This window comes from Lissotriton vulgaris, chromosome 1_2 (assembly GCF_964263255.1).
Source record: "Lissotriton vulgaris chromosome 1_2, aLisVul1.2, whole genome shotgun sequence".
NCBI classification, from domain to species: Eukaryota; Metazoa; Chordata; class Amphibia; order Caudata; family Salamandridae; genus Lissotriton; species Lissotriton vulgaris.
Genome location: NC_141686.1, coordinates 217,449 through 243,139, shown reverse-complemented (window position 1 = coordinate 243,139; position 25,691 = coordinate 217,449). Strand labels below are relative to the sequence as shown.

Here is a 25,691-nt window from a genome sequence, read left to right as displayed (position 1 = left end):
CGTGCAGTTTTTAACGGCCATTTCGACATTGCAAAATAAACTTCTGGACAGGCCCAAACCTTCCCTTTTAATACATACAAGTCATCACTATGGTAGTCCAAGGACAGCATATAGTGCAATGTATTTAAAAAGTAGAACATGTACTTTTAAGTTGTATATGTGCTGGTAGTGAAGAACACTTAATTACATTCATTTTTTCACTACCAGGGCTACCTCTCTCACAGAACAACATTGGAGTTACCGTATTACATTTAATAAGCTACAAGTACACAAACAACCTTGATGCCGAACTTCGCATCGCAAGCCCTTGCTGACGAGATCCTTGACGACGAAGCAGGACCTCACATTGTAGCCTCGCCCCACCTCAGAAGTGAAGTAGCTGAGACTCAGATCCTCATTACGCTCCACAAACCAGTATTTAAGGTACTTTGCTCAGCAGGCCTAACTGGGACCCTTTAGACAGTCAGCGCTCCATAGCAGTTAGTCTGAACTTTCGACCTTGTCCCTGTCCGGTAAGAAGACATATCCACAGTTGCCGCTTTGTGCTTTTTGGCACTATTTTTACTGAAATCTTTAAAATTGCGTGTTTCTGATTTGGCTGATTGGATTTTTGGTCTTGTTTTATTTATTAAACAAAACTCTATTTTTTTTAAACTTGGTGTGGGATCCTTTTTGTGGGGTGTTTTTTACTTTATTACTGTTTGAAGAGTAGCACAAAAACTTTACACATTGCCTCTAAGTTAAGCCTGGCTGCTCGGTGCATAGCTACCAGAGGGTTGAGCACAGGTTAATTTAGGGCTAGCTTGTGCTTCACCCAAACAAGGATCATTGTTGTTGCTTGAACAGTGCTCACACCCCAGTCAACCAACAAACCAGCTTCTTACACATGTTAAACAAATATATTATATATATGTTATATATATTATATATATATAAGCACACACACATATACACATGGGATGTTATTCCTTTCTTTTAAATAGAAAAAGTATTACTGGTCCCAGTTTGTACTAACCATAGTAAGCGGAACGACTGACATATGTTTGGGAAAAAACACACTAACAACAGGTAGTACCTCTTTATGCATCTTTTTAGTCATTTTACCCAAGAATCCAGGCTGAAGATGCAGGTATAGCTGAAGATGCAGGTATGCAAATTCAGAGGTAAAAAGAAGGTAGAGTACAAAAGCAAATCTAACAGCAAACACAAAACCAGTTATAGTAAGATCTAATTGTATTAATCAAAATGAGCCCCTAACTCCCAATTACAAAGAGACAATGATCAAGAGCTTAAAATGACATCGACCCTTTCAGGACCGCAGCTCACAAACTAATACCCCAGACAGGATTAACAAACACCACACAACAAAGACGTTGTCATCTGGAAGACCATGCACTGAATCCATCAAAGAGACAAACAGAATTATGGTTGACACGAGAGCGGTGAAGGACCACAAGATCCTAACCCCTTTTAACCTTGAGGCCGGGCACACAGGTATAACACATGATATTTCACACACAGAGGTTAAATTTAAACAATGCAAAATACACCCATGCTATGAAACACCAACTACCCTCATCCTAGAAACGGACAGTCACATGGACTAGTGGAAGTTAATTTAACCCATTCCCACCCAAATCACAGATTACCATCTGTCTCCAAGAGCCCAAAGCCCTTAAATCCCACAAAAGTGTCAAACACTGCACAACAGAGAAAACGTGCAATAAATAAATTGTAATCTACAGTAAAAAATAATGCTTTTCACCTTCAGCTGTATCAATTAAAACCTCAACTTTTCGAAAAATTCCAAGACGCAGCAACTTCTCCCGTGCTTCATGAGATTTCCGCATTACCTAAAAGACAGAGGCAGACAATTGTTTCGAGAATGTTTGGTTTATCTAATAGACACCGAGTTTACCATTTTCTCCCAGATCAATATATAACTGAAAAACTCAGTTTTTATGCAATGTATTCTACTGCTCAAAGCAATCATGACTTCTGTAATGATGAACAGCAATAACAATTTGTTTTAATAATGAGGCAATACAGAATAATGTTTGCATTGAAGAAATACAATTAACAGTATCTGCAGAACGTTCATTAGAAAAATCCCAAATGCAAGAGATTTTGGCTAATATTCACAAAAGCAGTAAGTGCTCGCTACCTCACCCAGTCTATGAATCCATAGTCCACTTAATTGGGTTACGGAATAAAACTGTAGCGGAAGAAATTGAAGAGTGCATGAAAGAAAACTAGCAATCTGGCAACGCTATTTATACCAAGCAGATGAGAAAGTGAAACAATATTGCAAGAATACCTAAAAAGAAATACCTTATGGCTGTGAATATTTACTGCAAATAAGGACTAGGAACATTTTTGGAACCAAGGAATGCCTAGTCAACACATTAGTTACTATGAATTCAGTTGCACCATTTAATGACCTGGTTGATACAACTGACCGATTATTTTAATGAGAAACAAGTACAATGAGAAAGGATATCTCATCAGAAAGTATCTCTCTTGAATCAGAGCCATCAATTAATATGACATTTCCCAATTTTCCCTTGCCATCGGTTCTAGCCTAATACAAAAAATGCAGGCTCTCCCCACCAAGCTAAGGACATTACAGCAGTGAAGGAACTGTCAAGCTTTACTGATGCGTTAAAAGCTTAGAGAGAGGAAATCAGATATTGTCTGAACTCTCCTTAAAGTGCCATTACTGTGATCAGAGAGCAGATTTCTCGCTTCCCTTGTCTGAATAATTGGAGAAAACTGTTCCGACTCACTTACAAGACTTTGTTGAATTTAATAATATTTATGCAAAGCAAGCTGGTTTGATATCAGGGATGCGAACAGAGGCAGTTGTGGTCACAGATATCAACAATCTTCAGATGATTGTGGACAATGGCAGTGTCGGTGCAGCAATATCTTTCTGCCACATTTGACATGGTGAATCATGATATACTAATGGAGAACATGTGTGACTGTTGAATATCAGGTCGGACCTTAGCTTGGATAATGTGCTTCCTATTGAATTGTACTTGTCCAATGCAAATGGTACTTTTTATTACCGCTGAGGAATTAGTTCAATAGAGTGTTACAAAGGGAGTTGGCCATATTTCTGATCTTATATTATCTGTGTATCCATCCACTTCAATACCTGCTATGTGACTTTAATTAAAACAATTACATTTCTGTTTACAACACACACATCTTGTTTCATCTACAGGAACAATAGAGTAACGAATCATCACAGACAGGTCAAGTCTAAGGCTTGCAATGGTTTTGAATGGAAAAAAGCTTTCTTAAGCTTTGTCCATCCAAAACGGAGCTGCTACTTATCCAGAAGCAAGCTGCTTTTGGTCCCCAACTATGGGTCTTCGTGCCAGACAATTGGATAAAGTCAGGAACTTAAAGACCCACATGGGAGTCAAAACTTAATCTTCAACAACAGCTCACTGGTGTCGCTAGGTCTTCTGGTCACTGTTGGGTGCTATGTTGGATATTCCCCTTTTTAAGTCAAGCCCAGGTAGTGCATGCGCAGTCTCTTGGAGACATGCTCTATTCACTCTGTGGGGTTACAGCCCACCCAAAGTCTTGTTATTCGTTCCCTCGATTGTCGTATGAAAATGCTTACTTGCTAGGGGTTAATCCTTCCTCTTTATTCCTCCTTTTTAGGTCTCGGCCTGATCCAGCGCATGCACTGGTCTGGCCAAGACATTTAGTGAGCCGCTTTTGGAAGTGCTTCCAAAGCGGCAACCAGAGTACTATCACGCGCCCAAGCGCGCGCGTGACTTGCACAGCACTTTTTTTTGTCACGCGCACGCACAACTCGCGGTTTTTAAAAGAAATTATTATTGAATTTTGCGGGCAATGCTTCCAATGCTTGTTTTTTTGTATTGCCGCACGGCCATTGCTTGTTATTAAAAACTACAGGAATCGTCATTATGGCTTTCCAGGGTCCTCCTTTAAAGTAGCCAGCCCCCACGCTTTAGCAATGTCGGGGGTGCGCCTTTCTTTTGCTTTGCAGCTCACCAAACTTAATAAAAAGTAAAAACATTACAGTTCTTTAATGCAGCGCGGTAATCTGCGCTTTATTTTCAAAATGCCAGCTGCATGCCTTTTTCACCGGCTTGGCGACTCGCCCACATTTTATGTTGCCAACGGATAAGCAGTATAGTGTTTTTGCTGCTCTCCATCCCATGTGACCTCTCTGCAAAAGTCCACTCCCCACCTGTAGCCCCAGAGGCAGCCCTGCTCACCATGGCAGTGTTTCACATTTTCAGCACTTGGCGTGAGCGAGGCCGATCGTTGGACTTTGGGTGTGCATGTGTTCATCTTGATCGAAGTAGACAGAGCCAGCCACTTCATTGTTTAGGATAGAACTCTTTCCCAGGAGTCCACTTAATGGAAACTGTTCTGTTTAGTAAGAGAACACGGTCTAATGATCTCCTGCTCCGCTTATTCTATATTGAGCGACCAGGCTTGAGGGGAAAAAAAAAGCATGCAGCTCTAATTGAAAGTTTGAACCGGAGCAAGTGCTGTTTTTAAGCGCCACGTATTCTTGAGTGTTGCAGCTACTGCTGCCACAGTGGATGATGATGGAAGTCATTTAAATGGGTGGGTGGGACAGGCTACCCAGCCTTTTTCCCTTTTGACATTTATTATAGGTGACTTGGCAATTAGTGAGGGGTATATGTTAGATCTGTGGGTGACTTTGATTCTTCTTTCAATGTTTAAACATGTTTGCTGTCTTAGTGCAAGATCAGTGTCCTGTGACTGTTTCTCTGTGCCCATTAATTCCTTGGTGCAGTGATCTGTGTGTTTGTGCCCACTGGTAGCAAGAAACGGACTGCAGACTTTTGTGAAGGCTTTCGGTGTATTAACAGTCCTTTCTTTTGGTAGCAGTGTTGTGTGTTTAAGTAAATGTATGGCACATGGTTGTGTGATTAAGTTTGACATTTCTTTCTAAAACCTACTTAGGAACATGTTACATAACAATTTAGGCTGGTTCTGCCTGTTCTATACTACATAACACAATTTAGCTGTGGTTGGATTCTTAATCTGCACATGAGCATTTAAAGGCAATGTGGCTTTCAGGGTGGGTTTGAACTGAGGTCATTGCATTCACACCGGCATCTATGCCCCTGGAACAAATAGTGGGATTGTTCTGTCTTCAGAAGACGCATGTGTTGAGAACAGTAAGAGCTTGGTCAGAGGTTTAACTCATTAATACAGCAGTGTGGTTGCACCAGGGTGTGAGGGACCACTGCACCTTAGTTACGGCTATTTCTCACTATGCAACATGTGGATGAAGGTGGGGGGTGGCATGCTGCCTTGTTGCATTAGGGCCGAAGGCACTCTTGGTACCGTTGAGTGTGGTACCGGTGAACGTGATGCTATATAACTCAGAAATTACTCTATGTGAATCTGTTTGGGATTGTCAGCACTTCAGCGTTAGCACAGCATGCATGTGCTTTCTTCAGACACCAGCCGGTGACACCAGCTGCTTCAGTGAAACACGTTGTTTAGTTGTAAAGACAAAAAGACGCACCTTTCCAGATGCACTTTGCAGACCCAACACAAGGGTAGTGGAATCTAGAATGTTCCCACTCAGTCATAAATCTTCTGCTCACTGGGGATTTAGCAAAGTTGGTATGAACTCCTGTGCAATGTGTAAATGACATTTCATTTAAAGTAAGAGTCTGCATTCGATTCTTGGCTGCTGGTGTGTGCAACTTAGGTTTTGTCTTGTAGACTTAAGATTGTGGTGTCAGATATAAGCGTACCACTTCCTGAAAACTGTCAAGCTGCCTCGCTTTATATAAGCTAGTTAAACTCTGTGACACTATTGTTTTTTTTGCTGAGTACGCATCTTCAGGTGAATTAAATTGCTGTGTACCATATATAAACATACGTGCACACTCGTGCATGCACCATATATTCAAACACTTAGTGCAGGATTCACAAAGATGCCATTAGTTCTTACTCTTATTTTTGGTGTTCTTCGTTATGTTCTGATGTACTAGAGGAGATGGAGCAATGGACTCATAAGAAGCTACAAAAGGCCTGCTTTGGGTTGAAATAACCCCGCTTCTGTAGCTCTGTGCTCCTCCCTGTGCGCAATTAGGAACACATTGATTCACAACTAACAATTCCTATTCAAACCACTGAATTCCACTAAAACAACATACATCCACTCACCTGCATACAAAAAAAACGTAAGTTAAAAACATTGTGTCATTTGCATTGGCATTGTCAGCACCACCACAGCGTCACTCAGCGCCACCACAGCGTCACTCAGCGCCACCACAGCTTCACTCAGCGCCACCACAGCTTCACTCAGCGCCACCACAGCTTCACTCAGCGCCACCACAGCTTCACTCAGCGCCACCACAGCATCACTCAGCGCCACCACAGCATCACTCAGGGCCACCACAGCATCACTCAGGGTCACCACAGCATCACTCAGGGCCACAACAGCATCGCTCGGCGCCACAACAGCATCGCTCATCACCACCACAGCATCACTTAACACCAACACAGCATGACTTGGCGTCACCACAGCATCACTCTGAGCCACCACAGCATCACTCGGCGCCATCACAGCATCACTCGGCGCCATCACAGCATCACTCGGCGCCATCACAGCATCACTCGGCGCCATCACAGCATCACTCGGCGCCACCACAGCATCACCCCAAGCCACCACAGCATCACCCCAAGCCACCACAGCATCACCCCAAGCCACCACAGCATCACCCCAAGCCACCACAGCATTACTCAGCACCACCACAGCATCACTCAGCAACGCCTTTGCACTAGTACACCACCACATCATCATTACTCAGCAAGACCCGAGTATCATTCAGCATCACCTCAGCATCGCCGTCAGGCTCAAAGACATTGACAAAGTCAATAGCTCTGGCTAAACACTTATAAGGCCCCAAAGGCGAGACCTATTGGCTATGCCAATGCTTGTTGTGTTTGTTTCCCTCCCACCCAAATACGGTTAACATTATGCTTATGTGTTTATTTGGGGGACTATTTTTTTTTATTCCTGCTCATGTCATTGTTTGCCCAACTTCAGTGGTTCAACTTCGTCGCTCATCACTTAATCTCCTCGTACTGTTCAAATACTGAGATGAAATGGGGTGTGGCCAAGATGGCACCGGAGTCGGATGCTCCTTTAGTGCGCTCCATGTGGGTACCACATTAAATCCTTCATCATCCTAATAAGCACTGCCGTTACTATATTGTTCAGAGCCTCCCTTTACCTACTGATTGTGGGGGTTGTTGTCAATTCGGGTCACAGACTGGCTGATGAGGCGCCGGCGAGCTACCATTGCGCCTGGGGATCGCAGCCAGGCTCTAGCTTCCGGGGGCGAGACACGAGATGGAGGACACGTTGCTCAGCCGGACATACAGAGAAAGCTGTTGACGGTGTGACTCCTTGCCCCAAAGTCACGGGTTGGAGTCAGTGGAGCTGCTGCCTGCACCCGGACAGGTCAGGGACTGAGTTGTGAGAGGACTCCAGTGACAAGGGACGACAGCTCACCTGCGGGCCGAGGTATTCCGGCGGTATCGCGCTGGAGGCGGTGGATGGCGCCGGAGCACCCAGACCTACTAACATCTGGTCCCCTTCCTGCTTATTTGTACCCCACTTTTGGTGATCTGTAGTACCGGAGCGGACTTGTGACACCCAGCGCTGACGGCGCTCTGCAGAGGCAGGGGTGAGTCTGTGCCCGGGCCGCGCTATGCTGCGGCCTAAACCTAAGAGGCTACCTGCCTATCTCCTCACCCGCTGGCCCAGGAATGACTGACGGCAGTGCAAATCCATGGCTCGACCGCCCCTCTCCTCTCCTGTTGAGTGGATGCCATGAGCATGCCACTGCAACTCTGGTGCCATATGGAGGCATGTTCCGCCAGTGGGAGGAAGCAGGTGGGCATGCTGGGGCTGGCAGGTCAGCCTGGGACATCTGGAGTTGCAAACACTTAGGCCTCCATATCCCTGGCCCCTTCCTCGCCTTCCAGTACATCATCCCTGATGAACGAAGGAACTGGAGGTGGTTGGTGATACCTGGCACCGCCGGCACCAGACGGGAACTGAGGTGAGACATAGCCCGGGACATGCTGCGGCCTACAACGATTATCGAGACTGCGCCTGTTGAAAGACTGTGACCTGGCTCGGACACTGGTTGCATAGAGAGTGTGGCCATGTGAGCTGACCTCCTTGACTCACGCCGGACAGGACACTGGGTGGGGTGGGTTGGTCGGGGTGGAAGAAAAGGCTCCCTGGGATGCCTGCAAAATCCTTGTGCTCTCATTAAGGCTTGTCTCACCGGCAGAGTCGCGCCGGAGGCCTAGACTCAAGAAGGAGGCCCAAACAAGCATGGCAATAAGACAGCCTGTGGCATCCCAGGTGAAGACTTGGAGTGAAGTATTGCACCCATCCTGAGGAGGATCCGGGGACACAGTGAGTCGCCAAGCCACCGGGCTGTTCCTGATGCACTGTAAGCCTTGATCTGGAAATTCATCCCACTACGAGCAGGTACGCTTTGAAAGAGGTATAAGTGGAGAAAATCTGGAGACAAGAGTTTGGCCCATGATAAGGAGCCTAAAACACCCCCGTCAGGGCAGAATAGACCACTACACGAGGATGGCAGCCCCCCCATTGGAAGACACTTCACCTACGATGCCTGATAATGTGGACCTCCTCTTCGCTATCCAGTTGTCCTGTGAGGCCTTAGAAGGGAGGGTGGGTGAGGTGTGCCTGAAGGTATCCCTCCTGCGTCAGGACCTCCGAAATGTGGCAGAAAGACTTTACATCCGCAGAAACCAGGATTTCTGAACTGGAAGACACAGTCCAGAGCCTTCGCAAAGATTTGCAGAGGCTCAAGTCGCTACCATGGATGTGGTGTTTAAACTGGACTATGTGGAAAACCACGCCCGTTACCTCATATTTGTGGGGTTTCCAGAGGGAGTTAAGGGCCTGAATGTGCCAGTTCCTAAATGAGTGGCTGCTACATATCTTACCTCAGGTCAACTCTCCTCATGCTTTATTATCGAACGGGTGCACTGTGCTCGGGGGCGGGGGGGGGGGGCAGACTGCTGCCAAGAGCCCCTCCAAGGTCGAAAATAGTGCACATTCTGAACTTACAAGACAGAGATATGATCCTTTCCGAAGTATGCAAGATTGGGGAAGAGCACCATGAAAATTCCAAGATCCTGGTTTGCCCAGATTGCATCAGAGAAGTTCAGCAGCAGAGGTGTACGTTCGACTCTGTCAAGGTCATACTGCAAAGTCTCCATTTGCAATACAGGCTTTTATTCCCAGCCACTCTGATGGTTGTATTCCATGGAAAATCGTATTTCTTTCAAACACCTGGTGAGGCATCGGAGTGGTTGGCCGAACGTCCCAGGCTGCGGGGAACTAGGGAAAAAAGCTGGGACAATGTTGAGCTACAGAAGATGGGACTCAAGCCAAAGACGGGCAGCGGCCTGAAGGAGAACTTGCCATTCACAGAAGAAAAGTGAGGGCACACCCTGGTGCAGCAGAGATCAGCAGAAGAGACTTGAAGCCTCTTCGAACTCAGTTTTGTTGCAGCTGCTCAGTCCTCTTCTGTTGTTCTAGAGCGGAATCCACACATGGTTATATGGGGATGACCAGGGGACAGAATCTGAGACTTCCCCCAGCCCTCACCCACCGACTGGCGGTTGCTATTGCCAACCTAGAGCATGATCTCAAGATCCCCTCATCAGATGTTACAGCATCCGGACTGACAGCGGCTAAATAATCCTTTGGCTGATGATCAGAACAGCGACCCAGGAGAATGATTCTCCTTGACCCTTGATGGAAGACTCAGCGAGTGGGAACAGACACCTTTCTGAACACAAGTACAGAACCACCACTTACATGGGTGGGCTGATCAAGTTGCAACACACTTTTTTAAGAGTTTGAAGGGTGGATGGGGGTGGTGGGCTACAGACCTCCCAGATTCCCCCAGATAAGTAGTTTGTTGTTACGATATAGGGTAACACACTCGCAGTGGTTTTAGGGGGTGTAAGGTGGGTCAGATTCAGGTTAAAGGGTTCGCAGGGAGCATAGTTCAGGGAGAGAAGACACAGACACCTCAGCCAACGACTGGCTGATGATACATCCACCACACTTTTCTCACCAGACAGCTCGGGGGCTGTTTCAAACTGAACACTCCCCAGATCCAGAGCCAGAGCCACAATGGGTGCTCCAATACATTGTATTAGCAAACGCAGGATACTCAATAGGGTATAGGGGAGTGGTCATCCTGATTAGAAAAAACCCACCCTTTCGTATGACAAACCATCTGACAGACCCATCAGACAGACCCATCAAGTAGATATGTGGGAGTGAAGGGTTTCTGGAATTGTACAGATGTTAGACTGCTAATTGTGTTCGCACTTCCGTGACTACAGGCCCACACACTGGAGAAGTCAGCGGCTATCTTGCTAAAGGCAGACTCCTCAATGCACATTGTGGGAGGAGACTTAAAAGAGGTTATGGCTATAGAACAGGACAGTATAGGGACTCATGGTACAGATGCACAAACAACCCTGCTTGCGCATTTTGCTGCCTCTTTCGGCCTCTCGGACCTCTGGAGGCACGTGCACCGCCTAAACAGAAGATACTCCTACTTTTCTGGGGCCTACAAAGTGTATTTCAACTTCGACTATGTCTTTGCACCCGCCAGTGAGGTGGGCACTATACACTAGGTGGACGATCTGGCCAGAGGCCTTTCAGATCACTCCTCTTTGTTAGAGAAGCTGGGCAGGTGATGTGGCAGGGGGACAGGTTGGAAGCTCAATGCATGGGAGGTAGCAGTCAGGCTGAGGGTGGACTCAGAGACCTGATCACATCCACGATAGTGCTAGGGAGGCATATAAAACGGTCCTCCGGAACAGAGCTCAGAATTTGATAGCCCAGAAGAAGAGGATGGCTGCAGGTGTCCTGGAAACGCTCGAAGGTCAGTTGATAGACCTTTTTTTTTTTTTTTTTTTTTTTGGTGTTCAAAACTGCTTTATTGCATAGTTAGAAAATTACACTGCTATGTATGCCCACAACCCGGAGGCTGGCAGCGACAGAGCCACAGTAGCAAGGTAAAAGAATTGGTAGTGGTAGACACAGCCTTGATACCGGCATCCCGGAGGCCCGGTGGCAATAAACCATGCTAGATAAAGAGAGAAGGGGAGGGTGGGCAGGTGGTAAGAGGGGGAAAGGAAAAAGGGTGGAGAGGGGAGGCGAGAGAGATAGGAGGAGGAAGATGGGGGAGGGTAGAGGGGAGGGGGGAGGGGGAGAAGGGGTATGAACAGCCCAGGATTTACAGCAGTAGAACAGATTTTTTATCATTTTCTTCCCAACTCTTAGCAACCCGGAACAGTTAATCAGAGAAAAGAAAAGAGAAAAAAGAAAGGAAAAAGGAAGGAGGCTTCGCACATGTCTGAATAAAGAGAAAAACAGTAGGACGTGTCAATATTGTTGCACATGGGGCATCATGCATAGATTACAACACGAGTCTGTAGTGATGGCAGGTGCTTCCGCAGGGCACATACAACAACAAGGCAGGGGTCATGCGTCATGTCCTAATGGAGTGGAAGTCGTGAGGAAAGGGTGGGGATGCGGCGTGCAGTAGGATGTAGAGAATCCGCTATTCACCCCAGGTGTCGCATCGGCATAATCCATGTAGTAGGTGGGGGATGTATGAGTGAACGAAGATGCAGGAGATGTAAGCGTTAGGAACGTAGGACTCCCAGTCGCCCAGGTATCTAGCACCTCTGGTCACCCCCAGCCGTCAGTCCGAGGTCGTGTCGTCGTCATCCTGTCTCGACAGGTAAGAAACCAGTGGTTCCCAGATGTCTTTGGGCCTGCTTGGAAGCGGTAAAAGTTCTGAATAAGTGACGTGTTGGACCTGACAGTGAGTCATATCTGAGAGCCAGTCCTTAAACTTTGGAGCCCTGCCACGGCCCCAACGACATGCCACACGCCGTTTAGCCATGAGCAAGGCAGTGTCAACAAATTTCCTGCTGGACTTCGGGATGTGTGGCGTGTGCCCCAGCAGGGTGATAAGGGGGTCTGCTGCTACGGGAATCTTGGTCATTTCGGTGAGGGCCTCCGTCACCTCCTGCCAGTACGCCCGCACGGCCGGGCACTCCCAAGCGAGGTGCAGGAAGCCTGCATGATCAGCTCGACAGCGGTCGCAGCTGTCGGTATCGGCAAGGTGGAACCTGAATTTCTTAACTGGGGTATAGTATAGACGTTGGAGGAACCTGTAGTGTATTATCTTAAGCCTGCTGCTAGCTGAGATCCTGGCAGTAAGTGCGCAGCAGTATTGCCACTGCTCATCAGTAAGAGCGGGATGCAAATCCGCATTCCAGGCCGCTCTAGCACCCGACTCAGGAGGGTCAATGTCCGACCGAAGTCGGCGATACAGGCCAGAGACCAAATGTGCTCCATCCTGCGAACCAAGCAAAAAATGTAGAGGGCTCAGGAGGTCTGGCTCACGGGGATAATCAGGAAGGATGTCTTTCATCCCCTGCCGGAGGCGAAGGTAGTAGAATACGTCGAGCGGGGAGCGGACATGAGTGGCAAAGAAGATGTCAATGGATTTGAAAACTTTATTAGCAAAGAGGTCACCCCAGGTGACAATACGTAACCGACCACAGAGTGTCTGGAAGCCGCGCTCCTGCAAGAGAGCGAGCGAGGGATGAAATGTCAGAGGGAGAAGGGGAGAGTAGGGGAAGGAGCAGGAGAGCCTCCCGGCCAGGCGGCGCCATGCGTCCAGGGTGCAGGAAACCGATGTGTTCGGAGTCTGGATCATCGACTCCGGGCAATGAAGTAAGCCATTGAGCGGTATAGGGTGCACGATCCAGTCCTCCACTGCGAGTTGCGGCATGAAGGGCGTGGGAACCATCCAATGAAAAGCATAGTGGGCCTGCGCACAGAGGTAGTAAGCCTCCATGTCGGGAACGTCGAATCCTCCGGCCTCGTAAGGTAGTATCAGCGTGGACCATTTCAGCCGTGGGGCTTTGCCCCCCCAGAACAAGCGACAGAGCTCCGATCTCAGGGTCTTGAAAAAGAAAGCGCCCGGGTAGTACGGGATATTGAGAAAAAGGTACAGGAAACGGGGCAACACAACCATCTTGATGAGGGACGCCCTACCAGCCATGGAGAGGGGCAGCGTGATCCAACGGTCGATTGTGGTAGCGAGGGACGTGATCGCCACTCCGTAATTGGAGCGAAGGGTCTCTTCCCGATCCCGCGAAATCTGTATGCCTAAGTAGCGAATGTCCGAACAACACCATTCAAGAGGGTAGTCGAGGGGGAAATCAACCACTGAGCTAGTGAGGGGAAGGAGCTGCGATTTGGACCAATTAATGTGGATCCCCGACATGCCCCCGAAAGCTACAAACTCCCTCAATAGAGGATTGAGATGAAGATGAGGATATTTGACATAAAGGGTGACGTCGTCCGCGTAGAGGGAAACGTCTATCTGGCGCTGTAGGCACTGCACGGCACCCTCTCGATGCAGTTGACGGAGCCGACAAGCAAGAGGTTCAACTGCGATCGCAAAAAGGAGGGGAGACAGAGGGCAGCCCTGACGCGTGCCCCTCGTGATGTCTATCGAGTGAGAAAGACGGCCATTGACGAGAACTCTCGCCGTCGGTCGTGTGTAGAGGAGCTGTATCCAGGAGAGGAACAGCTTGGGGAAGCCCATAGCCGATAACACCGAAAACAAGTAGGGCCATTCAACTGAATCGAAGGCTTTGGAAGCATCTAAGAAGACAGCAGCGACTGGGATATCAGGATGTACCGTGCGGAGAAGCGAGAATAAGGTGCGCAGGTTATGAGAAGTGGAGCGACCGGGGACAAACCCCGACTGGTCTGGCAATACGATCCTAGTCATGAGCAAGGACAGCCTGGTAGCTAGGACCTTGGCTAATATCTTCACGTCGCAATTTAGGAGGGAAAGGGGGCGGTAAGATCCACAGGAACAGGGGTCTTTACCGGGTTTAAGAAGGGAGGTGATGACTACTTCACGCATGGAGCCTGGGAGAATACCATCCGCGAGGGATTCCTCATAGACTTCACGAAGGACTGGTGCCATGACATCGATATACGCTTTATAAAATTCAGCCGGTAAGCCATCCAGGCCGGGCGCCTTACCGTTTTTGAGGGACATGATGGCTTCGCGGATTTCGTCCAGTTCGAACGGAGCCGCCAGGAAAGCCCTGTCGCCGTCACTAAGCCAACAGAGTGCCACTTCGCTCAGATAGTCTGCGTAGGGCATCTCCTCTGTAGCAGTGGTGGTATATAGAGTGTGGTAATGTGAGGTGAAAGTGGCAAGCAGTACTTCCGGGTCCCTGATCGTGTGTCCCTGATTGTCAGTAAGCTCCAGTATGGCGTTGCGGTCACGGGGAACGCGAGTCAAGACCGCTAGAGCTTTACCCGGGCGGTCGCCTTCGCAATATTTCCGAGCCTGCCAGTGTTTCCCCTTGAATCTTGCCTCCCTGTCAGCCTCCTCTTCATACTTGGTCAGTTTGACCCTGAATTCCGCGTGTAAGGCAGGGTCATCCCCTTCGACCATACGATTCTCCAACGCTCGCAGTTCCCCGTGCAGTCGACGGATAGTGGCTTGTATGTCCCGGAGGACCCCAAAACTTTTAGCTATGCAAAATCCCCTGACAGTTACCTTAAAGGCCTCCCAAATATGCTCTACTGAGTCGACCGACCCCTTATTCCTCGGAAAGAAGTCCGCGATTTCCTCCCCCAGCTCAGAACAGAAAAGGGCATCCAACAAAGCCGCCGGTTGTAAGCGCCATGGAGGCCTAGGGTAATCCCACCCAGGGAGTCTAGTATGCATCAGGACTGGGCTATGGTCCGAGTATGTTCTCGGCAGATGCGTGACTGTCGAGACTCCAGGTATGAGACCGGGGGTGACAAGGAAGTAGTCCAGTCGAGCCCAAGTGCCAGTCTGCGGGGTGAAGTGGGTTCCCTCCTGTCTGACCGGTCGTAGGGACCGCCATATATCCACCAGGGCCCCCTCCGTCATGATGCCCTCGAGAGCCTCCCTCGCCTTAGGTTTGTAGTGGGCAGCCCCGTCCGCCCTGTCCATGCTGGGTACCAATGCCAGATTGAAGTCCCCACCCCAGATGACATGGCGGGAGCCCACGTCGAGGATCTTACCCCAAAGAGTGGTGAAGAAAGAGGGCGTGTCCACATTAGGGGCATAGCAATTTACAAACGTAACAGTGTCATGGCCCAATCTCCCCCAGAGTAGAGCGTAACGACCTCCCCCATCCAACAGCTCCCCACATTTGTGAAACGGGACAGCACCCCGGAGTAGGATGGCCACCCCCCTGGCGTACGTGGAATATGATGAGAAAATGCGGGTGGTAGCCCATTTACATGCAAAGGTGGTCCGCCCTCGTGGTGACAGGTGTGTTTCTTGGAGCATGGCAACATGTACATTATGCCTAGTGAGGTATGCGATAACATCACGACATTTCCTAGCATTATTGAGCCCACGGACATTCCACGACATGCAGTGAAGTTGTGTCACAGACCCTAAACCCGCCATTTAGCATAGTGTGATGTAACATTGCTTCTCCAGCAAAGCAGAGCAACCATTCCCCAATGAGTCGAGTCTATGTGAGCAACACGAAGTGACATAGTCCAAAAAAATCTTCGGTGTGTAGGCCTCCCCCATCCCAACAATACCCCCCCCCCACCCACTACAGCGCCCCCAACTTGCCTGCAGCCGTCCAGTCCCACCCTCTGTCCCCTCCCCCCTCCCTCTCCCCCTCCCCCAACAGCAGAGTCTAACATTTTAACAGTCAACGTGGGGTACACCCGATGGGATGACGATATCAAGGGCGCACAACTGCTGTACCCGCCACTGGCCTCCAAAACTGTACCGCCCTCGGTGGAGACCAGGGCTAGGCAAGCGGATCCTGGCATACATTACCACAGAAGTGTCCAGGCATCGCCGAGTCCTGTCGAAGAGACTGCCATCTCGGAACCCACAGGAGGTAGAGGCTCCGTGCTCGCTCTATACAGACAAAGGTGCAATACAGGTACATGCTCACGATCAGTGTTCGTCCTCTGCAGCAGAAGGATCATCATCCCTTAAATCAGCAGCAGCAGCATGATCGCCTCCCCTGGCCCCACGGAGTGATTTCAAATAGTCTTCGGCTTTTTGTGGGTTTGTGAAGAAACGTTGCTTCCCCTGGTGCGTGATCCGTAGTTTCGCCGGGTAGAGCAATGCATAGTCCAGCTGCGCTTCACGTAGCTTCTTCTTCACAGGGAGAAATTTACGCCGTTCCTCCTGCACCATTGGGGTGAAATCCGGATAGATAGAAAAGGTTACACCATCATATTGGAGGGATCGTTGAGTGCGAGCAGCCCTCAGCGCCACATCGCGATCACGGTAGTTTAACAGTTTAGCGATGATTGGCCTGGGTGGTAGGCCAGGCTTAGGAACAGGCGCCAAAGACCGATGTGCTCGCTCGACAATGAACTGTGGAGAGAAAGCATCCTCGCCTATGGACCCCTTGAGGATCTTCTCGACGTAGAGCTCCATCCTGCCCGTGTTGGTCGATTCCGGAATGCCCGTGACGCGGATGTTGTTGCGTCGGCTGCGGGCTTCCAAATCTTCGTTCTTCGCTGCTATGACCCGGAGAAGATTGTCCATGCGGGCTAGCTGAGTGGTATGAGTGGAGGCAACATCGTCTGCGTCGGAAATGCGTTGCTCCGTGGCTGTGAGTCGTTCCTCCAGTTGATAGACTTTGAGGGGAACCTAGGAACCGAACCATACACACCTCCCCCACAACAGCCTTAGGAAACTGGATCTGCTGAGGGAGGAACACCGAACTCTGGCACAAGACTGTGGTAAGACTCTAATGTTAGCTACATTGCACAGACTCTAAAATACCAGCGAAAAGGCCAGGCAGCTCCTTGTATGGTTGGGGAAGAGGGAAGTGGAGTTCAGATGGGTGCATCAGATAGTTGGACCAGGGGCAGAATGTGCTGACTCCGACGTAACCATAGCTAGGACCTTTGCTCACTGCTATGAGGAATTCTATAAAGCCCGGGCATCAAAGGAGCTGCCCCAAATCAAAAATGGTCTAATACATAACCACTCCCAAATTAGATGCAGAGGACCATTGTTCCTCCCTCAAAGTCGAAATTACATTGGCATAAGTCCAAGCTGACAAGGCAAAGCTCAACTCTAATAAGACTCCAGGACCCAATGGCATCCCTGCAGAATTTTAAAATGCTACCTAGGGCTATTGGAACCTCATCTCCTAAACATGTTCCTGGAAACAGGGGTGCAGTCGTAGTGGCACGGCAGGCCTAAAGAGAGAAGTGACTCATACTGCCCAATTTCGTTACGCAACACCAAGGTGAAAATGTTGGCAACAATATTGGACACCAGGCTACTGTAGTTTATCATGCCTCTGATCCATGGGGACCAGTCCAGCTTTATGCCTGGTAGGTCGACACACTTCAACCTTAAACAGATGCACAATTGGCAAAATGAGAGAAAAAAAAAACAGTCAGATCCCCATGTCCTTTTAGTTACCAGATGCAGAAAAGGCGTTTGATGTTGTGCATTGGCCCTTCCTTGAACGTACCTTGGTCAAGATTGGGTTTGATCCCTGTTACAGGAAATGGGTCAAACTACTATATCAGGCCCCAGTGGCGGAAGTGAGAGCGAATGGAGTGCTGTCCTCGGAGTTCCCCATTGGTAGAGGTAGGGCTGCCCTCTGTCCCTCTCCTGTTCGCTCTCACCATAGAACCTCTGGCATGTGCAATTCGCAGTAATTCAGGGATTCACAGCTTCAAAATTATGGGAGACACCGTACTAGAGAAAAAGATCTCACTCTATGAGGATGGCATTCTTCTCTATATCACAGATCCATCCGAGTCCTTTCCTAAGATCTTCCAACTGTTCGAGGTCTGTGGAAGTTATTCCAATTATACGATCAACTGGGATAAATCTGTGCTCTACCTCCTGCAGACTGAGACAGAGGTGCCCCCGTTCCCCTGTCGCTTGAGGCATACAACAAGGTGATTAAAGTACTTAGGTAAATTCATGAAGTTGGGGTGGGAACTCTGCTTTGAGCTAAACATTGGATGAGCGACAGGAGACTGCCAAGCTGAAATGGAGAGGTGGCTTGGACTGCCTCTCACTCAGGGGTATAGTTGCATTGTTCAAAAAGATCTCACTACCCAAACTGTTAGATGTGCTGCAGAAACTGTAACTATCTGATCTCCCAAGAGATCTTAACTAAAATCGGGGGAGATATGAGGACTCTGTTGTGGGATGGTAATCATGCCAGAATTGCCCTAAAAACTCTCAAATACAACCAATACAATGTCAAATTAGCCCTGCCCGACCTCAGTGCCTACTACTGGATGGCCAACTCATCGATATTAATAATTGGCTGTTTGCCCCTCTAGAGCACTCAACTTTTAAGCTGAAACTGGCACAATGGGTTAGCACAGTCCTACCTACACTATCTCTAAGGAGTCGAGGAGACTCGGTGCCTCCTCCCGGCCAGCCAGATTACATTTGCGGCTTGGAATTGAGCCATGAAAACTACTGGCTGGCACAACAAGCCTACGAGGAAGACACCATTGTGAGATAGGACGTGGCTTACAGAGATATAAAAATACAAGAATTTGTGGCCTGGCCCGAAAAAGTTTAAAAGGGTCTGGTCGAAGTGGAGACAGTACCATGGGCTGGACGGTGGATTGGGGGTGGGAGGCTTGTGACTGAGCCCCAGGGTAGGAGGAAGGGCGAGCTGGTGGCGGAGATGCACATACGGAGTGAAACTCGATGAGACAGTCACACCATGCTTCATGCAATATACCTGTACCATTTGTTTACCAGGGCGGGAGGGAGAGGTGGGGGTTGCGGGAATTGTATAATGCCACTACCATGACTGTACAGCTAAGTTTTGAACAGGGGGATGTTATGCTGTTTTTTTCATTCACAGAAATGCTTGTTGTGGGGGGGGGGGGGGGTAGCAAACTAAAAAGCAGATGCTTAGATGACTACCGTGGATACCCCCTATGATACGGTGAGGATACACGGAGAATGATTCGGAGAATGATTCGAAGATACTGTCAGATTGACTTTGGGCTATGCACCGGAGAGACACTTGGGGTTCCATGATCTGAAATCTACTATGTAACACTGTCTTACTTGAATAACTATGCTAATGTTGGTCTTATGTCTGAGTATCTGCAATAAAAACTATTTAAAAAAAAAAAAAAATTGTGGCCTGGGACAGGATTGGGATTTCTAAGGTGGGAGACCTCATTAAGGGAGGTGATGTTAAACCATTCTCAGTCCTTTAACAGGTATACGGAATGAACACAACTCAAATCCTAAAATATGCACAAATAAGGAATGCATAGCAGGCTGAAGGGTGAAGGAATCCCAGAGTACGCCTCGTCAGAGGGAAGGCTACTACCAGAAGAACAGGGGAAAGGATCAATTTACCTTACTTACAGAAACCTCAACAACATGCCAGAAACTTTACACAAGCTCCGGGAGAGATGGATGGCAGAGGTGGGGGATATCGAGGATATAAATTGGGAGGTGGCCTTGATGCATCCAAGGGAGGTAGCAATCAAATCCGTGCTACGTCCAGTCCAATTCAAGATACCCCACAGAGTATACTATAACAGGCATCAACTGCATGCCATGGGAAGGGCGCAATTCCCAAACTATCTGAGGTACCAGAGGGAGAACGGCTCCTTCTTCCACACAATCTGAAGCTGCCTCAAATACACAATTATTGGTTGGCAATAACCAGAGAACTCGGTAGGATTCTTGAATCATTGATCCCACTGGATCCTAAATTTCTCCTTCTGCGGATCTCCAATGATATGGACATGCCACGAGTCCATATCTTGTTCTCCGGCTTTGGTCTGGTTGTGTCTAAGCGAGACATAGCCCAATACTGGGGGCACGGGAATGCCCAACTATGCAGGAATGGTGTTGGGGCATGAACATGTATATGGTGGCGGATAAAGCAACACCAGCCAGTAGGAGCGGTCCTCGAAAATTGCATAAGGTGTGGGGCAAAAGGATGCAATATTACTCTTTGGAAACACTGGAAAACAGTGGGAGCCACCGCCAGAGCACATCCGGAAGAATGTGAATGAGCTGCGGCCAGGTGTAATGCTGTCTATAATGTGGTTTTCATTTCTGATATTATACTGGTCCGAGTCAATGGCTGTCTTGATGGGGCTGGGGTGGGGCAGAAGGGGACAGTGGGTTTTTTATGGCTGTTATCCGTGATAAGAATCTACTGGAGTTGGAAGCCAGATTTGCTGCATGCTGTCTGTACTCGTTATTACTGCAATGTTTGGTCAACAAAATACAAATATGTATATTTTTTAAATAATAAGATGAAATGTTAGATGCTTTAGACTACATTTTTGAAATTGCTTCTTCAATTCTCTTTAACTTCAAAGTGTGAGGGTTTTTCCCGAACCCCTCTTGCTTCCCTACTAGTTGCTTTAGCGAGCCTCGGTCACTGGACCTTCAGCAGTCCAACCTTGCAGCACACTTAAGGGCAAGGCTTGGGCAACTATCGTCACAATTTCTCTGACGCTTGTTTATATAATGTGCACTCAGGCGACCCGAAGGTGTTGTAGCACTTTACATGGGCGATAGTTATAGTACACAATGTCAGATTAAATTTTGGGGGCATCATTATGTAGCGCAAACTTGACTGACTTAAAGTTATTTAAGCGCTTTACAAACGCGACAGTTACATTACACAAGGTCAGTTTAGATTTTTTATTTTTAGGTGCAATGAGATTAAGTGATACAGACACCGCACCAGTTTATTCATTATTTTCCCTCTACCTGACAAATGGGAGAAACATTTGTCAATCCCCAGTCGCAGCATGCCAGTCCGGCTGCCTCTTCGTGTCGTACTCTACCTTTCAGAGCACTAATTCCAAAGCACATTTAAGGCAGCTCCCCAGGGACTGGGAGACATTTTTTGTCACATAATGTGCACTTGAGCAACCCGAAGGTGCTGGAGCGCTTGACGTAAGCGCTAGGTGCATTACACAAGATCAGAATATTTTTGGTAGTATTTTTACAGAGCGTGAACTCAACAGACTCGAAGGTATTGGAGTGCTTTACAAAAGCGCCAGTTACATTACACAAGGTCAGGTTAATTTTTGTGTTTTTTGGTGCGAAGAGATTAAGACGTCCCTTTTTTTCTTTTTTTAACACAAACCTTACTACATTTAAGGAATTCACATCTCTGACATCCCTATCACAATTGCACAACAGACAATGTATTATAGAAAAGTCACTACACATGTGAAACATAACATATGCATTCAACAGGCTTCTGTTCAGGAAAACCATAACCAATAGATCAAAATCAAACATGTGTGGAGGTGCTGGTGTGTGGCCACAATGTCTGCATAGTAATAGAGGAGTACCATGTTATAGCTGGTACTCCGTAGGTAAAGGTTGATAAGCGCACCAGGCATTGGTGCTGAAAAGGGGTGCTGTGCGCATCTAGACCAATATTGTGTGAGGACGTAGCAAGGGCGTTAGTGTGGGCAAGATATCTATTGTATATATAGCTAGAGCAACATGCATATTACTCCTCTTCAGAGGCTTCACCTTGTAGCTTGAATCTTTATAAAAGGCCTTCCCATCCGAGTGAGATGGCGCAACCCTCTATATTCCTCCTGCCGTCTTGCTCCACTCTCTGCCTATTCCCAGAGTATAACCTCCTCCCGCCATAGAATCAGCTGTGGAGCTCTCAGGGATTTCTATTGTCTGGTTGTTAGACGCATTGCCAGCAAAAGGGGAAAATCAATAAAGAAAATGTCACTTGAGTACTCTTTGGTCTAGGATATAGCCTTAATAACAGCCTGCTGGGGTATCCCATGGTGTGATGCCAGTCAGATCTGTTGACTCTGTGGAGATCTCAGCCCAATAAGCAGACAGCGATAGGCAGGACCATAGCATGTGCATGAGATTGGTGTCTGCTGTAAGACAGTGAGGCCATGTGGTAGAGGCTGACAGAAACATATGGCTTACTCTATGTGGAATTGGATGAATTTAAATCTCGAGTTACTGGAGATTTTTGCAGGATACGCTATTAGAGTAGCCCAATCCTGAAAGCTTACAGAATAGAGCGTCTTCCCATTTAGCTTTTAAGAAAGAGTGATACCAGGAGATGGGATAGAATAGAACGGTAGAGCAAACGTACTAGGTGTCTGCCATGCCCCATAGCGTGTAATGCCAGAAGTGCTGTATGCGTCTCTGGTTCTCTCCCGCTGGGGGTTCAGTATCATCGTATATACTGAAGAATACTGGTGTGTGTAAGAAAGAGGTCTTCAGTCAGCCCATGTGTTTACACAAATTCTGAGTGGTACAGCAATACACCATATTGGAATAAGGAGCTCATCCCCTCTACCCCCTCCTGCCTCCAAGGGCCAAGCCTGCACATTGCCAGTGTACCCGAGGACGAGTGAAGGCAACACAGAGGAATATTTGGTGCGTATGGAACCATGAAACCTGTGTACCTCCTTGCCATCTTCCAATAAGTCAGGGCTTTGAGCAATAGGAGGGAGTCTGTCGGCGTCACCACTGCATCCACGCACACTAGTGGAGTGCCCCTGTCCAATCCTTTCCGCTGTATATCTGATCTCCATCAGACTCTGGCCAGCCAACCAGTAAGACAAGCACTCAAGTTGCCCGGCCAGGCAGTAAGCTTTAAAATCAGGGGCTCCCAGACCCAATTGGCAACTGTAACTTTGCACGGTTTATCCTATGGCGACCCTTTACCCACACGAGCTCCACTAACATGGTGTTAAACAGCCTGAACACTCAGGCCAGCACCACTGTCGGTAGGTTAACAAAATCATACAGCAGGCGCATCAGCATGACCATCTTTACCAGCACGGGACACTGATAGAGGTAATGTAGTCAAGAATGCAATGTGGAAGCGAAACAAGTTGATCTTGCAGACAAGGTTGCTCTTGAGCAGGTCCTGCGTCCCTCAATAGATTTGAATCCCCAATACTGGAACGCATGTGGAACCACATGTACAGAGGTGGACCCAAGTGGCAGCAAGGAGTCTGAGCGTGATTTATGTGCATTCACCTGCAACCCTGATAATGCCCCTAATTTGGCCAGTAGCTGGGTTGTCCCGTCCAGGCTCACTTGGAGGTTTTTAAAGGTATAGGATAATGTCATCAGCATATAAGGACACGGAATGGATTGTGCGGCCTATGGGAATGGCCCAGTCAACAGCCTTCTGTCTTGTTCATTGAGCAATAGGCTCAATGGTGAGCACGAACAGGAGCAGCGAAAGGGGGCAGCCCTGTCGTATTCCTTACGAGATTTGGTACACATCAGAAATAAAAGGCCTTGTACAAGATGTTGTATATAATAATTTCACCCATCTAATATGTGCCGAGGGGATGCCGAATTTGGTCAACCGTGCTATCATGTAATCCCAATCTAGTGTGTCAAAAGCCTGGCAAATATCCAGGGACACACAGCCAGCAAATGGATAATGCTCATGAGCAGCTTCCAATATGTGGAAAAAACTACAGATATTAAGGGAGATACAACATCGGGCTACGAAGCCACATTGATCCATGGTAATAGCCCTTAAGCAGCGGGAGTAGCCTACAAGCAAGTATTTTGTTTAAAATGGTATTCAGTATTTAACAGAGACAGGGGTCTAGATGAAGTAAGATATGTGGGTGACTTGCCATGCTTCAGCAGTGAGGTCACAAATGCCTTCCAAGTAGTACGTAGGAAGGAGCCATTCTCAAGCAAGGCATTACATATTTTTCTAATTGAGGAACTAATCGCGTTACATACATGGAGTAAAACTTAACGGGGATGCCGTCAGACTCCGGCGTTTAATTGCAGGCTAGTTCTCTGATCTCTTCTCGTATCTAGCCTGCTGAAATAGGGGCAGCAAGGGGCTCTTGATCAGCAGCTGGCACTCTTGGCAGTCCTGCTTGTTGCAAAAAACGTGACTTTCGCCAGATCCGGGGGCAACGGGGCAGCGTTTAGTAGTGTGTAAAAGTCACAGAAAGCTGTGTTAATGTCTAGGTGCATTGTGGCAATCCTGTGGGTAGGCTTATTTATTGAGAGAATGGGTGTAGATGAGAGATCCGGCTGTATTTGATGGGGCAGAAGTGCATCTGGTTTATCTGCATCTGTAGGTGTCTTTTGGGTGCAAGACTTGTAATCTATGATACAAAGGCATTGTTGGAGTTCTGCATGGGTTATTTTAGCTTCTTGCAGCAGCCTATCAGTTGCCTCAGTTGCCAAAACACAGGCAACCATACAGGGAATTCTCACAGCCCATGGGCTCACTGATGTCTGGCGCCATCCCCTCCCTGGAGATAGAGAGGGTACCCATTAAACTGCCCTCCATGCCTCATGGGCCAGATTGGACTACTGGGTAGTTTCCCGGGGTGCAGTTTCCTGGACTGAGCGTGCCACCCACCTCGATAGGACTTATTCAGATCACGCGCCAGTTCTCATAATTATTGCTCCACCGGATATGCGATCCGCGCCCCGAATCTGGCAGCTTGCTCTGGCGGCTTGCTCCGGAGGCTCTACTTTATACAGTGTTCAGAGCGGAAATAGGTGAGATCACCTCCTTCTTCCAGACTAATATTGATTCTGTTTCTCCGGTGGGTGTAGTGTGGGAAGCTTTTAAGGTCACAATATGGGTGGCCTGCATGGCCAAAAGCTTTGGGGTGGTGCATGATCTGTGCCGTACCCTTCATAAACTTGAGAATGAACTCAAACAGTTAGAGGTTGAACTCTGGGGACCGAACTCAGGTCAAAAGCTCTCTACATTCAGAGAAAAGCTCACAGAATTTAAGGAAACAGCTGCTTCAGGAGCAAGCTTTTGCGGAAAGTACTACACTGCGCGCAAATATGGAGAGGGCGAACGCCCAGGCAGGCAGTTGGCGCAAATTATACAACGCCCTAGATTCGCCAATTATGTCCTTGAGATTACAGATTCCGAGGGAATACAGCACAAAAACAGTCAGGATATTCTGCGCACCTTCACTGACTTCTATGCCACATTATACCGCACTTGTAGAACCGAACCCCCTGACTTTGCCCCCTTCCTGCAAGATATCACTTTGAGCTGGTTGGACGATAGGCAAAGGAATTATGCAAATGCAACCTGGTAAGGCCCCAGGCTCGGATGGCCTTTCTGTCGATTTTTATAAAGCTTACATAGCCCAGCTGCTTCCCATCCTTAAAATCGTTTTTAATGAAGCGCTGGAAGATGGCTGCCTGCGCACCTCCATGAGGCTAGCACTAATTTTGTCCCTTCTTAAGCCTGCCAAAGCGGCAGATTGCTGAGACTCATATAGACCCTTATCCTTACTTAATACGGACACTAAAATCCTTCCAAACCTTTTAGCTAACCGCCTTAGCCTTCTGATGGATAAGCTGATGCTCCCGGACCAGGCTGGCTTTGTTTCTGGGCGAGCGACCTCGCATAATCTGCACACTCTTTTCTCCACTCTGCACACGATAGACCCAAAGATACCCATTGCTGCGGTATTCCTCAACGCTACAAAAGCGTTCGACTCGGTGGAATGGGACAATCATGGG

General features: G+C 48.1%; 1 protein-coding gene across 1 annotated transcript in view; it reads right to left on the bottom strand.

The window, feature by feature from the left end:
* SAMM50 (SAMM50 sorting and assembly machinery component) overlaps positions 1-25,691 on the bottom strand; it is a 199,078-nt gene that overhangs the window by 141,955 nt on the left and 31,432 nt on the right. The window contains exon 4 of the mRNA XM_086952726.1: positions 1,766-1,853. Within this exon, the coding sequence (XP_086808852.1) occupies positions 1,766-1,853 (88 nt within the window). The remainder of the gene's footprint in view (positions 1-1,765; positions 1,854-25,691) is intronic.